Source organism: Gamsiella multidivaricata (assembly GCF_025024155.1).
Source record: "Gamsiella multidivaricata strain RSA 2152 chromosome Unknown BC939scaffold_10, whole genome shotgun sequence".
Classification (NCBI taxonomy): domain Eukaryota; kingdom Fungi; phylum Mortierellomycota; class Mortierellomycetes; order Mortierellales; family Mortierellaceae; genus Gamsiella; species Gamsiella multidivaricata.
Genome location: NW_026251718.1, coordinates 105,226 through 122,538, shown reverse-complemented (window position 1 = coordinate 122,538; position 17,313 = coordinate 105,226). Strand labels below are relative to the sequence as shown.

At 49.9% G+C, this 17,313-nt stretch overlaps 4 protein-coding genes across 4 annotated transcripts; all 4 read left to right on the top strand.

Moving 5' to 3' along the window:
- Window positions 1–15: 15 nt before the first annotated feature.
- On the top strand, window positions 16–3,233 carry BC939DRAFT_10653 (uncharacterized protein). Its single transcript, XM_051549890.1, has 9 exons — window positions 16–506; window positions 617–670; window positions 802–819; window positions 925–971; window positions 1,090–1,151; window positions 1,248–1,344; window positions 1,458–1,621; window positions 1,722–1,898; window positions 1,994–3,233. The coding sequence occupies exons 1-9, from the start codon at window positions 238–240 to the stop codon at window positions 2,930–2,932; spliced, it is 1,827 nt and encodes a 608-aa protein (XP_051415619.1). The 5' UTR covers window positions 16–237; the 3' UTR covers window positions 2,933–3,233.
- Window positions 3,234–4,612: 1,379 nt separating this feature from the next.
- BC939DRAFT_10632 (uncharacterized protein) lies at window positions 4,613–7,919 on the top strand. The gene is made up of 3 exons (XM_051549888.1): window positions 4,613–4,781; window positions 4,882–5,509; window positions 5,620–7,919. The coding sequence occupies exons 2-3, from the start codon at window positions 4,999–5,001 to the stop codon at window positions 7,827–7,829; spliced, it is 2,721 nt and encodes a 906-aa protein (XP_051415618.1). The 5' UTR covers window positions 4,613–4,781; window positions 4,882–4,998; the 3' UTR covers window positions 7,830–7,919.
- A 3,719-nt stretch (window positions 7,920–11,638) lies between these two features.
- BC939DRAFT_441014 (RmlC-like cupin domain-containing protein) lies at window positions 11,639–12,217 on the top strand. Its single transcript, XM_051554163.1, has one exon. The coding sequence runs from the start codon at window positions 11,656–11,658 to the stop codon at window positions 12,181–12,183; it is 528 nt and encodes a 175-aa protein (XP_051415617.1). The 5' UTR covers window positions 11,639–11,655; the 3' UTR covers window positions 12,184–12,217.
- Window positions 12,218–12,456: 239 nt separating this feature from the next.
- BC939DRAFT_420321 (uncharacterized protein) lies at window positions 12,457–15,562 on the top strand. Its single transcript, XM_051553074.1, has 5 exons — window positions 12,457–12,845; window positions 12,937–13,333; window positions 13,432–13,500; window positions 13,624–15,170; window positions 15,302–15,562. Exons 1-5 carry the CDS (start codon window positions 12,595–12,597, stop codon window positions 15,528–15,530), a joined length of 2,493 nt encoding a protein of 830 aa, XP_051415616.1. The 5' UTR covers window positions 12,457–12,594; the 3' UTR covers window positions 15,531–15,562.
- Window positions 15,563–17,313: the final 1,751 nt, after the last annotated feature.

Genomic DNA, 17,313 nt, shown 5'->3' with positions numbered 1-17,313 from the left:
GTGTTGGGGATATGATCGCAGCACAGAGCACGTCACATCGCATCGCATCTTTTTTTTTTCCCACTTTACGCTTCGTCCCACCGTTGCTCCATCAGCTTTGCACCCTTTCCCTTCTTGTCTCCATCAGTCAACCGGGGCGAATCAACCACCGGAAAACAACTTCAACCACGAAGGAACAGAAGAAACAACAGTAGCGACGACAGAAACACAATCGACACACGTATTATCATTAAAGACATGCTGAAGAATACCAGCTACCAGAAGTCGTCCGCTGGTTCAACAGTGGGTACCCCGACCATGCGACGCACAACCGTCTCTTCGCCCTCCAATAACAGCACCCTCAATAACTCTGAGGGCCTGTCTGCCTCGGAGATTGCGCGCAAAAGACAGACACGAAAGGATGATGCTATCCGCAAGAAGCTTGATCAGGAACTCGGCAAGAAGAATCCTTCGACTAGGGCCCATGGCTCTACTCGGCCTGTCCAGGGCACGGTTGGGTCGCTTCGGTAAAAACAGGATTAATTCGTTGTTGTCGTCAGCTGCACTGACAACATAAATGACAGCAGAATCAGGGGCTAAACGAAGGCTGCATTTTCTCGTGATGGTGATCGTATAGACCATCGCCGGCTCTGACCCTGCCCGACACTGCTATGGTTGTGGATGCTGCAAGGTAATGTAGCGAACATTTTTGCTGAATCGCTGGGGACAAGAATGCTGGGACCTCATGATGACAGGTGCTTTCACTTCAAAGTTCGGCCTGCTGACCCTTTCGGGAACCTGCTCATTTTCTTCTCAATTTAGAATCATGGCCGCGAAGAGGTAAATCCACTGAGGACCAAGCAGGGACGATTTTTTGGGATCGTGCTCGCTCTATTCGCTCTCAACCTAACCCATAGCTCGGCGACATTGCACGCTTACATATAGAGCGGATGCTGTTCTTGTCATCGATGCACAGGAGCAGACACTTGTCGGTAAGCAACGGATTTCCCCAATGCAGGCCTCTCACCGAGCGTCTTTCACATGGCCAATCCCGTGGCTGACTCGACTTTCTACTGCACTTCTTAGGTATCATGACTGATAAGGATCTAGCATTCCGTGTCGTCGCCGAGGGACTAGACATCCATACACCCATCTCGCAAGTGATGACAAAGGTAGCTCCTCTTGCTTGGAAGGAAAACAACGGTACTGAAAGTATTACTGTCACTGAAGTAGCGTTCTAACGTCTGTCGATACACTGGACACTCTAGAACCCTTACTGCGTCACAACGGATACCAATGCTACGGAGGCACTCAACAAGATGGTGAACGGCGGATTCCGTCATTTGCCCTGCTTGAACTCTGATGGTGAGTATGGGAGCCCATCACTGTATGGAGTCGTATCGTATGCCCCACGCCTGTTATCAACAGAAATCCATACTGTCCTGCTGATACTACTTTTTATTTCAATTCTCCTATAGGCGATGTGGTTGGATTGTTGGACATCACAAGATGCTTGTATGAGGCGCTTGAAAAGTTGGAGAAGGCTCACAAGTCGTCGAAGCAGCTGGCGGACGCACTTCAGGGCATGCAATCCGAATGGGCACAGCCTGCCAACCCAGAATTGCAGAACTATGTTGATATCGTGAGTGATTGTCGAAAACTGCGGCTGGGTATCTGGAACTGAAACAGGCTGTATCCAAAGTACAGGGCTAACACGGATTTTTCTATTATTTTCATTACAGATGAAAGAAAAAATGTCCTCGCCAGATTTGAACACGATTCTCGATGAGCAACATGGCGTCGCTGAGATCCAGGCCAGGACATCTGTCCGTGAGGCCTCTAGGGTGATGAAGCAGTGGCATACGACGGCCAGTCTTATTATGGAGGATGGGCGTATCACTGGAATCTTTACAACCAAGGTGCATACTCAATTTGACTCTGATGTTGAAAGGGATAACCTGTTGGAGGAAATACAAAGATAATACTAACACTCTGCATATTGGACTTATTGCAGGATATTGTCGTAAGAGTGTTGGCGGCTGGATTGGAACCTGACAGGACCTCGGTGATCAGAGTCATGACACCTCATCCAGATACTGTGCGGTCAACCATGACGATCCTGGATGCCTTGAAGAAGATGCACGATAACCGCTACCTCCATCTCCCTGTTGTGGATGATCACGGCCAGATGGCTGGGCTTGTCGATGTGCTGCAGGTTTCGTTTGCGATGCTGAACCAGATGAACTCGATTCAGGGCGACGGCGTTGCGTCTGAAGGACAGGGACCCGTTTGGAACAAATTCTGGGAGTCGACATTCGCGAGGGATGAGACTGGATCTGAAATCTCAGATGTGCGATCGGGCTTTATTCCGCCACTCTCGGACACGAACTACGGCGGTGGAAGTGTGATGGACTCGTCTATACGACTCGAGTCGCCGGTGATGCCTCTTGGTGGACTGGAAGAGGTCGGATCCGAATTTACGTTCAAGTTCAAGGAGAGCAGTGGACAGGTGCATCGATTCGGATCCAGCACACGCTCGTTCGCAGAGCTGCGTGACAAGATTGTGGAGAAGATGGGAGGAATAGAGCCCGACATGGAGGTGGTGCTGAGCTATTGCGATGAGGAGAATGACCAGGTGCTGATCCTGCAGGATGCAGATATTGCGGAGGCAGTGCAGATGGCGTACAGGAACCAGTGGCCATTGATCCGGCTCTCAGTGACGGTGTCGTCCAAGGGACAGAAGAAGGCTGGAGGGGCTGAGGCCGCCGCTGCCCCTATCATCACCCCTACCACCGCCCCTACCACCACCACTATCAGTAGCGGCAGCAGCAGTAGCAGCAACGCCCAGGGTGCAGGACCAGCAGCTGGCCTGAATCCTATTGTGGTCTCTGGCGCCATTGGCCTTGGTGTGGGCGTCATTCTTGCTCTTGCGTTTGGGTTTATGAGAAAGTAGAAAGTACGCAGCGAGGGACCTTCCCTTCCTGTCCCTTAAATCCTCCTCGATAGCCATTACTTCCAAGCTTCATTCATGCGGACAGCACTGGCCTCAGCTCAGTAATAAGGTTTTCTTTGAAACCTTCTTCGCCTCCCACTCCCTCGCGCTTTCTCTTCTCTGCCCTCATTCCGTTTTTTTTCTTCTCATCATCATTCTGCTTCCTTCATCACTGCACCCCTCCCCTTGCACTGCTCGGGAACATACGACCCGCCCTTTTTTTTTATTTCACGACAGATATTGAAATAAATATATTAGAGACGCATTTTATGCATCAATAGGACACATTGTTTGCTGCCTCCTTTTTTTTCCTTTTTTCCCTCTTCTCGACTCGCGTCCATACTCTTCCACCGACTCTTTACGAGAAGCAAGAGTCATAATTGCTTTACAAGGGGGCTTCGAAGGTAAATTGCGGGTGGTATGATGGTATGGTGGTATGACGGGGATGGGTTTCTTATCTCCATGTCGCTTGGAAAAGAAAAGAGAAAAAATAAAAATAAAAAACGGCCAAGGGTGTGGTCTAAAAAGAAAAAGAGATGTCGATATCCTTGTCATGGAGGTGTCATTTTTTTGCAGACCACTTCCGTTTCTTATGCGCGAGTGCTCAAACGTCCGTTGCGAAATACCATCGGACTCAACCATTGTCTGCCTCTTTTTATCTTTGAATCAGCATTACGCCGTTTGACCTCCTCGGTGGATCTTGTATACCGCACAGCACAAGAGAAGGCGCTTCCCAGCGAATACGATTGTCCCACCAGCAACCTGATCAACACCACAACGACAAAGAAGCGGCCTCTCTTTTCCCCCTCCTCTTCCTCTTCCGATCACATGCTGGGGCCTACACCATCCTCGACAACATCCTTGCCCAAGGCCGCAGCTGTCGATTTCTCTCGAGAGAGCGGTGAGGACGTGCGCTCTTCCAACACTGACCCCTCCCAAGCATTCCTAAACACCTTCGACAACAGTCGGCCAACCTCGCCTGCCCCGCCAACGACTGTCGCAGCTCCAGCTCTCCACTCCTCCTTCTGCTCTCCACCACGCGTGCTCTCACCAAAGATCACGCTGGACGTCTGCTCCCAGGCAGAGTCTCAAGTCCCTCCGCTTTTGAGAACACCCCCAGAGTCTCCGGTAAAGAGCAACAGGCGTGACTCCTTCAACCGTCAGTCCGTACTTCTGCCCCCACACCAACGCGAGCTATTGACACGCACGAACGGGCTCGCAGGCCTCTCCTCTCCACCTTCGTCACCCACACAATCGTCTGCTGGTGCGACCCTTCCACCGAAGCTCTCACAGTCCTTGGCAGAGCATCCACTGTTTCGGGGCTGCACTCCCGCAGGAATCCATCAGCTCGCATCTAGAATGCACATTCGACACTATCATCCACAGGACCATATCATCCGCCGTTCTGAGCAATCAAGCGCCATGTTCTACTTGCTTCGAGGAGCGGTCAAGGTGGTGTCGCATGATAACGAGGCCACGTATTATGAAATCAAGGAAAACAATTTTTTCGGAGATGTTGGCGTTTTGTACAGAGTCCCACGGTCGATGGATGTCCTGGCCAAAAACCGTTGCACGATTGCCATCCTCTCTGGAGATGATCTTGTCAAGGCAATGGAGCAGTCCCCAGAGATGGCAAAGGCGATCGGATATCAGACGCAGGAGCGTTACCAGATGTATCTCAAGAGGCGCAAGTCCATCTCGGCAAGACGGACCCTGGATGGAGGCTCGGGTACCCCTGATGAATGCCAGGACGATTCGAGGTCGGACAGCTTTGCTAAAAGTGATGTACACAGCGCTATCCGCAAGGTGAGTGAGTCATCCAATGGGACATGAGGGATGGTGGGATCGTGCGTATGTGTCATTTTGTTGGCTGACTTCTGTTTTACCTCGTGTGACCCTGCATGCCGTAGGTGCCACTATTTCAAAGTTGCTCCACAGAAGTGATCCACTTACTCTCGCTGAAGGTCGAGCCACGAACGTACAACCTGGGCGAGTCTATCATCCGCCGTGGGGAGATCGGTCGGGAAATGTTCTTTATCGCCTCAGGAGTGGTCGAGATCCTGTCGGACGACAACCTGCGGGTACTAGCACGATTCCATGACGGACAGTTCTTTGGGGAGATCGCAGTGCTACTGGATGTGCCTCGCATTGCGAATGTCAAGGCTGTCTCGCAGGTTGAGGTTTTTGTGCTGACGAAGGACAATCTGGAGGCTGTCTTTGAGGCCGTCCCCGGTGCGGCCGAGACCATCACGGCAGAAGGCCATCGCCTGTACCAAAACTGGTTAATCAAAAACAGCCAGCAGAAGCGTGAGCAAGCGACGGATGACGATGAGTCGCTCCAGGGTATGGAGGCTGAGCTGAACTACGAATCGCTGAATGTGCCCCGGAGACTGTCAGTCCCTATTTTGCAGAGCAAAGAGGGCAATGTCGCAGCTGTATCAGCAATGCAAGGCACGGACCAGCAGGGCTCTCCTCCCAGACTGTCACCTAAGCTGTCACCTATGTCGATCCATCCAATCGAAGCCGGCCATCCTGCAGGTAAGACGGGCTTTATTCATCGGAAGGTTCAATCGCAGCTGGTTTGGAGACCCAAAACAAAAACGCCATCGTTTTATTAACGGCCATTCTCTGTATAACGTACCTTATAGCTATCAGCGTGCTTCCAATGGCTCCCATGGACGAATACCTTCTGGGGAATCGTATCACAGCCTCGCCACCTGCGACGACATCGCCTCCAACAGATCTGGAAGGAGGCCCATTCAATGAACACGCATTAGCACCAGCGCATGCACAGGAATCTCAGCCAGTCTCAAAAGAGTCGTTCTTCGATCAGGACATGGGCACCGCACCCACTCTGGAGAATCAACAAGAACCGCCCACGAGTCGCAACCCAACAATCAGGGGACTTCAACAGAGCAATCCAAAGAGACGCCGTGCCAGTGTGGCTGTGTGGACGCAACAGGACCTTTTGAAACTTGCAGAGTCCGCCGAAGCCAAGGCATCCATCAGTACGACACATGCCCCAGCAACAGCCAGTGCCATGGCCACCTCACTCCTGCCAACCGCAGCAACAGACGATACTCAAAAGAAGGATGCTGCCGAGAAATCAGCACAGGCGAAGCGTTCGTCGCGCATCCCCTTCGTCAACAAGTCACCTATCAAAAAACTGACTGGACCGGCGACGTTCCAGGACCTTGATGAGTCCATTGTCATCCAGATTTTGAACGGACTTCCGCTAAACCGCCTCTTGAGGGTCAGGAGCGTCTGCAAGAGCTGGAACAAGCTGATTCTCGAGCACAATAGCATCCTGCGGGACGTCGACCTGTCCAAGCACAAAAAGATTGTCACGGATACACTGCTGAAGGAACTTTGCGACACAATTTTGAGCCGAAACCCCACACGCACCACTCGAATCTCCCTTCGCGACTGCTTCTTGATATCGGACAAGGGCCTTGCTATGCTGGCAACCCATATGCCGGCAGTACAGGATCTGGATCTCCACAGCTGCTGGAATGTCACAGATGCTGGCTTTCGCTTATTAGGTGTGCATTGCTCACAACTTCGGTCGATCGACTTCTCGAACTGCAGAAAACTTGGAGACGAGACCATTTTTGGGCTTTATCCCAAAGAAGCAATGACAGTCGCCAATGTTCTCCCGAAGGAGGGACTCGTTGATGCTGTTCTTGGGCCTCAGGCTGTAGCACATCCCGAACTGAAGGACATGGTTGAACAGGACCCTTTATCTGCTGACACATCCATGGATGAGGCCCAGGTTCAATTGAAGCATCGACCATCGATCGAAACGGAATCTGCGCAGGAGACACAGACGACAATGGATATTGAGCCCCCCAACCACACTGCCGAATTACCATCGAAACAGCCCGCCACCACAGCTTCACAAGCAGCTGCACCTGGACCGAAGGGTTGCCCACTGCTCGCGCGCCTGAATCTATCCTACTGCAAGAACCTGACGGACAGGAGTTTCATTCATCTGTCGCTGTATGGCTCCAAGCAACTCGAGTACCTGAACCTTCAACGCTGCACCACCATTACATCTGAGGCGTTCATGTCCCTGGATCTGGAGAGCAAAGGGGCCGTTCATGAGGACATCATGACCAACGGCCATGGCAATGACGTCGAGATCCCAACTCATGAAGGATACAATCCTCTGGTGGAGCCCTGTTTCCCACAACTGCGTGAGCTGCACCTCTCGGACTGTACCTTCCTGACAGACGATGCCATTATAGCGCTTGCACCAAACATGCCACGCATCGAGGTCGTTTCGCTCTCATTCTGCTGTGCACTCACGGACGTGGCGGTCGAGGCGATGTGTGGAAGCTGTTCATTTTTGAAGAAGTTGGACCTGTCATTTTGCGGATCGGCTGTCTCGGATGCGAGTTTGTACCAGCTGGCTCGGTTCGATGCCCTTGAGCCCGGTAGACATTCTCTTCGTGAACTCGAAATTCGTGGATGTGTGCGAGTGACGGAGCGCGGAGTACGAGAGGTTTTGAATGGCTGTGCCAATATGACGAAATTGAACATTAGCAGTTGCTCCGGTATCGGCACAGGCGATTTGAGTGCACCCGTCCCAGAGCAGACTTTGGTTTCTGGCGATCAGGCTGGTCCTGGGGAGGATGTTTCAATGTCGCCTGCACTTCAATCAGCGCCCCAAGCAGAGGCGCAGGAGCAGTCGGATACGGCGGAGAACACGAACGTCATTGGTGGATCGACGAAATCTTGGGAATCGCTTCCCAACCCCACTCAGTCGGGCGAGCTGGCAAGAAAGATGGATGCACTTAAGAAGGGCAAGGAGTGGGCATTGGCGCAACAACGGCCTGGGTTGAAGATCATTGTGTAGTACTTTGTTTTCTGTTTTTATTCCCATTTTTTTCTATTTGTCTTTTTCTTTTTCATTTTCATTTTTTTTTTTCCCCCTTGCAATTGTACATATACGCTCCTCTCAAAAGCAATGTGCGTTGAATAAACAGAATTGTTCACCTCAGATCGATAGGGTGTAAAGCATCCTACAGTCCTTTTTGTGAAATAGCCGAACTTTCATAGTAAAAGTTGGGCTATTTCGACTGAATTGAAATATATACACGAGGCTATTCATTTTTTTGTGATGGCTGAAATACATTATTTCCCTGCAATCTTTACGCTCATGACTACATCAAAAATGCGTGTCATTCTCACTCTCACTTTTTTCCCATATGCCAAAAAACAAACGACATCCCACTCGTTCGCGAGGCCTTGCTCCATAACGGGGCCTCCACACAAACGGATGAAGCGCGTGCGCTGCAGTATCATGCGCTGTTGGCTGCAGCACGGGCTCGAACCAACAAATCCATCGCAAACCAACCTCAGCAACCCCAACATCCTCAACAACCTCCACAACCTACCTATTCAAAACTCCATAGGGGCGAAGGATACACTTTGAGGCATCGGATGGAGCTGGTTGAGATCTTTCGTTACCTCAAGGAAACTATCAACGTCGATAAACCCCAGAAGAGAGTTACAGCAAACAATTTTCATAGGTCTGTGGGGCTGCCAATCCCAGGAAAGTCGATCGCAAAATGGAACATGGATTTCGACAAAATCCAGTTTGATGTGGCGCATGGTCGAGGCGACAAATGTACGCTATCCAGCAATCCAGTCGACTTGGTACAAAACATCTTGGACAAGACTGTCTATGAGTGGTTGTTGGAGGCTCGAAAGAGCAACGGCATTGTCAGTGGCCGTCAACTCCAGGCTGCAGCCAACTCCATTTTTCACATTCTCATGGACGACATTTGTGAACCCGATGATATTCCTCTCGGTCGAACAGTCTCGTTTACGGCAGCGTGGCGCTCGAGAATGACGCAGGAGTATAGTGTCGCCTACTGCAGCCTCAAAGGAGAAGCGGGATCTGTCGACAAAGACGCGATTGCGGGAAGGATGGACGAAATCTGCAAGATATGCTCTGACTTCGAGCCCGACGACATCTACAACTGCGATGAGACTGGCATGTACCTTAGGGAGTTCTCCACTCACTCGTTCACTACGGAGGAGCTTACGAGCGGTGTCAAACAAGAGCGGGGAGCCGGGAATCGAGTGTCGATTCTCTTCTGTGTCAACGCCACTGGATCTTCGCTTGCCCGAGCAGCAACGATAGTGACTTTGAGACCGCTAGTCATAGGTAGGTGCTCGAACGTGCCGCATTATTATTCTAAGAGAAAAAAATAAATTAGAAACTAATTATCCCATCCCTTTGCTTATTATTTTAGGCGCGCATCTTGCTCGACGTATCCAGCCATGCCCTGAGCTCCCTATTACCTCAATAAGACATGGAAATGGATACATGACCATGGATCTTTTCAAAGCATGGCTTCACGCTCTAGATGACAGCCTTACCAATAGGAGACTTCTACTTATCGACTCATGTGGAGCACACGGCAACCCTAGACGCGGCAACTCTAGTGGCAACGATCCACTTGCAGGAGAGACATGGAGACATCTTCAGATCGAGCGCCTGCCACCCAATTCAACATCCGTTACCCAACCTTTGGACCAAGGCATAATCAGTGTATTCAAACGACAATACCTCGAGATGCTCAGCAACAAAGCAATCACAAAGGAGTACGCCATCGGAGAGAAGATTACTAACGGCGAGGCATGGTCACTTATTCCGTACGTGTGGTCGCATATCAAGGCCGCAACTGTGAGGCATTGTTTTTGCAAAGCGGGGGTCCTCTCAAAGGCGCAAAATGACAAGCTAGAGCAGGAAGCAATAGATGTGGAGGAGCAAACACCACTGTATCCGCCCGTGGTGGACACGGATACAAGTCAAATCCAGGGGCATTATGTACGATTGATTGCTTCAGTTATGGACGGGGACAGGATTCACTTCTCCCTCGATAAGGACCAAAAGGACACACAAGATATAGCAGAGGAGATTAGGCAGAAAGTGCGCAACAAGATCGCCAAGAGGTGCGGCCTGCGAGAGAGGAGTTCTTCCGTCGAGGCAGAGGCTGTCGAATCGTTCAAGTTCAGGCATGAATCGGATTTGGCGACGATGGTGGTTGAGTTGCTTGGAGATGAGAACGCGAGCTACCGAAAAACAGCACGGTACTTGATCCGTAAATCTTACCAGAAATAAACTCATCATGTGATCCCTTAAATCCTTGCAAAAAATGAATAGCCTCGTGTATATATTTCAATTCAGTCGAAATAGCCCAACTTTTACTATGAAAGTTCGGCTACTTCACAAAAAGGACTGTAGGTGTCCGCTTTAAATTCGCAGGTCCTTATCACTGGAACTGGGCTAATAGCCAGTCATAGAATTCTGCAATCAAACTCGGCCAAAATGAGACGGTTGCTTGAGGAGGAGAAAAGCAGCCTCGATCGAAACAAGAGCGCTGCTTAAGCGACAGGGAGGGGTAGCATCGACCGAATCGAGGGAGTTGTTGAAGGTGCGTAATGGTCCGAACGTGAGACGCAATAGACCGGACAAGAAAGGCGATTGATTGATCCTGCAGGGAGTCCATCTGGAGTGCCTCCAGGGAACTCTGGACAGAGATGTCAAATAGGACAATGATAGAAGGCGCAACCCTTTTTTTTTTTTTTTTTTAACGCGTTTTCCGCAACTCTACATATCGACGAGTCTAACCATGACACTCTCTGCTAAGGACAGATAGGTTCCTCGGTCGGTTCACGTGGTACCTGAAGTAGCTCCAGCACCCCCCAAGTGCCTCCTCTGAAGTACTCAAGGAGAACACTTTTCACAATGAATGACCATATTAAACTGCGGCTACCCGCCTGGTCCGTAGCCCTAAAACATCGTCGACGCTGTTATTTGGATGTCTGAGGATCATGAGGACAAAGTGCCTAGCCCTTGTTGCTCTTCACGTTAGTCTTGTTTCTGCTACATGGAATGGGGGTTGTAATGGGGACAGTATGCCGTCACATCTTACTTGAAGAGACCGCTAGAATGAGTGCTTGTACTTATCGTCAGCGGCTCAGGCGCGCTTTTGGCATGGAGGAGGAGGAGGCGTAGAGTTATGCAGGTGGTTTTGAAACAGAAGATAGTGCATAGGAATGGAGCATGCGTGTATAAGGTAAGGAAGTGTGGCTAATTGCAAAAGACTCGTTGGGCGCAGCACCAAGACCCCTCGGTACCATTATCATGATACAAGATGTGGGCGTTGTGTGTGTGACCCAAAGAACGATCAAGGCCGATCGATGCCTTCGTAATTTGATATGACCTATTTCGTGAAACTCAAGCACGTCTTCACGCTGATAAGGACAGAGCCAGGAGCGTTGACATGGGGTGTAAATGGAGACAGATGCGTCCGCATTTTATGAACAGATTGGCCTCGTCTTGGCACGCCCGTGGATGGAGGCATTGGCCATAACGATGCTAGGGGACGTTGTCGGTTTGAGTCAAGGCCACTGACATCCGACGCAACGCTTCCTTCTTTTCCGGTATCGGCCAGCATAGACAGGCTCAGCGCGTTGGCGTTGGGTAGCCTGCACACTTTTCACTCGTCTCCTTAGGAAGAGCTCGTCTGAAACGACGAGTGGGATGGGAATTTGGAGCATGAACCTGGTATGATGTAATGCTATGAACCCGATACTTGGCTGTCACTAGTTTTTAACATTGCACAAATGTCGCTCCCTCGCTTTCACCCCTATTCATCGTCTTCACCATGTCTGATAGTAGCGCCACCGACGACCACAGCGCCAGTTCCCCCGACGGGCACCCCTGCCATCGAGACCACCCTCACAAGGTGGACCAGACCCAGGACCCGCCTCCTCTAGCCGTTACCCTCAACCTAGCTCCACACCCAGAGGGTGGCTGGTTCCGCGAAACCTGGACCGCCTCACAAAAACTCCATCCAAAGGGGTACTCGGGTACGCGGGCAACAGCCAGCGCCATCTACTTTGTCCTCGCGCCCAACGAGAAGTCAAAATGGCACATTGTACGCTCCGACGAGCTCTGGCTCTGGCATCGCGGCGATCCTTTGGAGCTACTCCTCGGTGGCAGCAATGAGCAGCCTGACATCAACCCATCCATAATCCGTCTTGGTCCGTCACTGGAGGATGGCGAAGTACCACAGGCCATTGTACCGGGCGGGGTGTGGCAAGCTGCCCAAAGCGTCGGTGGCGAGACTCTCGTCAGCTGCGTTGTTACACCGGCCTTTGCCCAAGAAGACTTCCATGTCCTGGACCACTGATACCCCCCCTGGTTTAAAACACACTTGAATAAAGGCTGACATCACTGCATAATTATCTTTCGCGACCTTTGCTTTTGCGGAATATCGGAAATAAGTTTTTTTGACGCCCCAAGAGAAGTGGGAGCAAGGCTGATAACTTTGACTATTTGGGCCTAGCTTGTGGAGTTCGTGGACAAGAAACGCCAAATGAAACGTATTCAGATGTGGGGGATTACACTACATTACATCTCTAGGGGTGTGTGTAAAAAGCAATGGCCCATCTGACGTCGGCAACACCACTTTCTCTCCTTTTCGCTTTTTTTCTTTTTTTTTTCCGACGATATCCTCTCTTGCCCGCAAGCGTCTGCAATCTTCGCACCAAAGTCTCGTCCTCTCTCTCTCACTCTTGTCCTCTCTTTCTTTTCTGTTGCCATGGGTCCATCAGGCGCATCTTCTCAGTCGTCGACGGCTATCGATGAACGCGACCGCGACACGCCTGACGACTGGATCACCCGCGATCACCGCTTGATACGTCTTACAGGCCGCCACCCCTTCAATGCAGAGCCTACGACTCATGAGCTCATGGAACATGGATTCTTCACCCCAACATCGCTACACTACGTACGCAACCATGGCGCAGTGCCCAAGCTGGACTGGAAAACACACAAACTGGAGATATCAGGGTAAGGAACCCTCCATAGATACGCCCCGCCATACAGGGTCCAACCGATGTCAAGTCTAACGCCTTCTTTTGTCTCTTGCACTGCACTGTAGTCTTGTCGAAACGCCCATGACTTTATCCATGGACGAGATTGCTGCAATGCCTTCTATTGAGCTACCTGTTACAATTGCATGCTCAGGAAATCGCCGAAAGGAACAAAACATGATTTCCAAGGGCAAGGGCTTTCACTGGGGCTCTGGGGCCATATCAACCAGCACTTGGCGTGGCGTACGACTGGCAGATGTGCTGCACAAATGCGGAATTAAATCTTCATCTGATGGCAAACAGGCACGATATGTCTGTTTCGAAGGCGCCGACCACCTCTCTTCTGATTATTATGGCACAAGCATCCCCATCGAACGTGCGACGAACGAATATTTTGACGTTCTCTTGGCCTACGAGATGAACGGAGAGCGACTTCCCCCCGATCATGGATATCCCCTTCGATCGGTAAGTGATTATAGCCGCATAGTCCTTGAAAATGCCCCCCCCCCCCCCCCCCCCATTTGAGCTGTAACTGAATCTTCCTGCCCCGTTTATATGTTTAGATCATACCGGGATGTATTGGCGGTCGAACTGTCAAGTGGCTGCGTCGCATTATTGTTTCCGAGAATGAGGTAACGTTGACTTGAACCCATGGAGCAGCCCATTTTTTTTTTTTTTTTTCTGGGGGAGAGGAGCTATTCACTAGTCTTGGTTAACTTGGCTAATTGGCCCCGTTTTTTTATGTGGTCGCATAGTCCGATAACTATTACCATTCCCACGACAATCATGTCCTACCGCCCAATATCAACGATTTCGTAGCCGCAGAAGCACTGAATGCCTGGAACAACCCAGACGACATTATTTACGATTATAATATCCAGAGTGTCATTACCCATCCTGCTCATGATGAGTGCCTGGATCTCGATACGGACGCCACATACGCGGTTCGCGGTTACGCCTATTCGGGTTCCGGTCTCAAGGTCAAACGTGTCCAGGTATCGTTGGATGGTGGCAAATCCTGGCGCATGGCTCAGCTGGACCATCCGGAAGAGAAGATGAAGACAGTGGGTGGGAACCGTTACTGGTGCTGGTGTCTATGGACTCTTGATGTTCCGATCGGCGACTTTATCGACTGTAAGGAGCTCACATGTCGTGCCTGGGATATCAATAACAATACTCAACCGCAAGCTACGACATGGAACCTTACAGGAATGATGCACAATGCCTGGTACATCATCAAGACGCACATTGAACGGACGCCTGTGCAGAGTCAAGGTGGAGGCAACAACGACGCATCGTCATCATCGCATGATGAGGTCTTGATGCGATTTCAGCACCCCACTGTCATCAGCGATAAAGATGATAAAAACGCCGAGGGCTGGATGAAGCCTCCTCGGCGCGATCCCAGTGAAGTGACGACGCTCACCAATAAGGTTTTGGTGGATCCGTGTATCGCCCGACTGACCAGGCAAGAGGTAGCCAAGCACACGGGGCCGAGCGATGCTTGGGTGATTGTGCATAACAAAGTATACGACTGTTCAGCCTTTCTCGATGAACACCCTGGAGGTGCAGCCAGCATCTTGAGCGCAACCGGTACCGATGCCACAAAGGTCTTCAAAGAGATCCATTCCGTCTTCACGCACGAACTCTTTGGGAATTATCTTTTAGGCGAGCTTGATGAACACAAATCGTCCCAGTCATCGGACGACCCCAGTCCTCATATGTTTCTAAAGCCTGACTGGCAACCCATCCGTCTCGTTGAGAAGAAGAGTATTTCGCACGACACACGCCTCTTTCGGTTTGCGCTGTCGAACGAGCAGATCGAACTTGGTCTGCCGGTCGGGAAGCATGTCGTTTTGCGTGGCATCGCCAAGGACGATCGACACTTTGTTCGTGCGTATACACCCGTCAGTGATAACCATCTCCAGGGCTACGTAGAATTCGTTGTCAAGATCTACGAGCCGAACGAGAAGTTCCCAGAGGGCGGCCACCTATCACAATTGCTCGATTCTCTCGAGATCGGGAAGACAGTGGATGTTCGGGGCCCATTGGGCTCGTTTTCGTACGTCGGTCGTGGACGCTGGCAATATGGTTATCTATTTGGACAAGCCCATCGGATCGTCATGATGGCGGGCGGAACGGGTATCACGCCTATTTACCAAGTGTTGCGAGCGATTGCTCAGGATCCCGCGGATCCGACTGATGTGCGGCTGATTTACGCCAATCGAACCGAGAACGACATTCTTTTGCGGGAAGAGCTCACTGAGCTGGAAAAGGGAAGCAATGGTCGTATTAAAATATGGTAAGTCGTCTTCCCTTCCAGATGAAAAAGAAAAAGAAAAAAAAAAAGGCACAGCTGCGTAACCGACTTTTTTTTTTTTTTTTTTATTCTTTATGAATTGACACCTCGTTTACCTAAACTGTTCTCGATAGCCTGACGCTTAGCGAACCTTCCAAAGACTGGAAGGGGTGTAAGGGCCATATAGACGAGCGGATGATCCGAGAATATGCGACCTTTGATAACCATGATCATCTGGATCATGCAGCGGATGCGATCGGCGTGCTCTGCGGACCCCCAGGGTTGATTGAAAAGGCTTGTCTGCCCAACATCATCAAAGTCTATGGTCCAGAAATGATGCGCGTCCGTACTTTCCACTTTTGATGGGATAGCCCCCTCAACTCCCCTTACGAGTGAAGGGTTCTATCTTTTTTTTTTTTACTGAATAAAAAAGTGTTGCTACCCCTCTTTTTTTTTTCTCAACATACAGAAACCCGTTTTGAAAAGAAAATTCCTTTGACATGGTCAGATCGATCGAGGAGCGAGACGAACCGCTTTTTCTCGAGCTTGTGTATCGTTGAATAGGTCCAGACAAAAAAAAAAAAAAAAGAGGGGCCATTGCAGCCCCTGAATATCTTAGGCTCCTTCGATGCATGCAAGCACAAGATACATCTTGCGGTTTGCCACGTTCATTATAAATAAAGGGTATGCATGACTTTCAGGACAGGACTTGTAGAACTGCCCGTGGCACACGCCACGGGTCCGAGAAAAAAAAAAAAAAAGCTTTATTGGACGTTCAGCAGATTTCTACAGACGGACGATATTTCGGGTTTAAACGCCCTCCTTTCTATCTTTGGCACCATTTTCATTTTCGACCAGAACCTTGAGGTTGTCTCGGTGTTTGGCAACGCGAGAAGCCGACATACACGATTTCTCACAAATATTCGATATCCGCCATTCGATTCGCATTCGATTCGATTTTTCGAATACGAATAGTGCAGTCATTCGATTCGCCCCGTGTCGAATATAAGACTTATTCGATTCGCAATTATTCGATTCGCAATTATTCCTTCAATAACAAACGTATATGCCTGAATATGAATAATCAAATAAGGTCGAATCGAATCGAATATTTGCGAATCGAATAATTACGAATCGAATAATTACGAATCGAATAAGTCTTTTATTCGACATGGGGCGAATCGAATATATTCGAATCGAATACGAATGAGGCTCATATTCGATTCGATTCGCCAGTTGAGAAACCGTGATAATGAAGATACTGCTGCATATTCAGCCGAGTCCAGTGTACTTTATTACTGTAGAGTTGATTAATAAATATCGTGTAGATGCGTGTTTGGAGACACATCTTGTCAGAGATTTGTATCTCTGTGATTGGACGGTGGTCACATGCACAAGACCAGAGGGCTTCAGGCTCTTCTAGAAAAGCCTAGGAGTCCCGTTAGCCTAGGTGGATACCCACCTACAGCCAGATCCATCCAGAACATTCTCTTTATTAGTAAGACCCAGCTTAGTAATACTTAGCTGTAGACAACTATAAAAGGACGCGCCTAGTCTAGCTAGTTAGTGAGTCTTGTCTAGTCTTGTCTAGTCTTGTCTAGTCTTGTCTAGTGAGATATTTTTGGGATTCAGAATAAGTGAGAAAGAGATGTGGCTCCACACACCACACCGATTAGGTATTTATTTTTATTAAATATAATAGTGAGCTGAAGATACACTTGTTAAACTAAATATACAGTGAACTCTAGTGAAATATGCGACATCTAGTCCTAGTCCCTGTCATAAAGTTCCTTGTCTCCAGTATCCTCTTGTCCCAAGACTCACCTTGTCAGCTCTTCCACACAAAACTCTTACACATCTCTTTCTCACTGACTTCAAGATACTATTTATACTGCTAGATCATGTGCTTAACAGTCGCGGAATGTGGCATCGACTGCTTCAAAGATATGTCGGTGGTGCATCGGTGCCTCATCCCAAAAGATGGCTTCTGCCTCTCGGATCCTCCTTGCCAGTCCTGACTCCACAGGAATATTGCACGTTGAGTTTTCCATGATCTGGAGAGGGGGGATTTTGAAAGTCGAGTGAGCTGTGTGAGCGACCTCCTGTCAAGACCTGAGCAGCAATTCCAGATGAGGCAACTACGATC

Bases quoted from the DNA above. Each gene is read 5' to 3' on its own strand.
- BC939DRAFT_10653 (XM_051549890.1), top strand. From the start codon at position 238: ATGCTGAAGAATACCAGCTACCAGAAGTCGTCCGCTGGTTCAACAGTG. The intron at 972-1,089 runs GTAAGCAACGGA...ATAAGGATCTAG, and splicing joins ACAGGAGCAGACACTTGTCG to CATTCCGTGTCGTCGCCGAG. The intron at 1,622-1,721 runs GTGAGTGATTGT...TTTTCATTACAG, and splicing joins TGCAGAACTATGTTGATATC to ATGAAAGAAAAAATGTCCTC.
- BC939DRAFT_10632 (XM_051549888.1), top strand. From the start codon at position 4,999: ATGTTCTTTATCGCCTCAGGAGTGGTCGAGATCCTGTCGGACGACAAC. The intron at 5,510-5,619 runs GTAAGACGGGCT...CGTACCTTATAG, and splicing joins CGAAGCCGGCCATCCTGCAG to CTATCAGCGTGCTTCCAATG.
- BC939DRAFT_441014 (XM_051554163.1), top strand. From the start codon at position 11,656: ATGTCTGATAGTAGCGCCACCGACGACCACAGCGCCAGTTCCCCCGAC.
- BC939DRAFT_420321 (XM_051553074.1), top strand. From the start codon at position 12,595: ATGGGTCCATCAGGCGCATCTTCTCAGTCGTCGACGGCTATCGATGAA. The intron at 12,846-12,936 runs GTAAGGAACCCT...ACTGCACTGTAG, and splicing joins CACAAACTGGAGATATCAGG to TCTTGTCGAAACGCCCATGA. The intron at 13,334-13,431 runs GTAAGTGATTAT...TTATATGTTTAG, and splicing joins ATGGATATCCCCTTCGATCG to ATCATACCGGGATGTATTGG.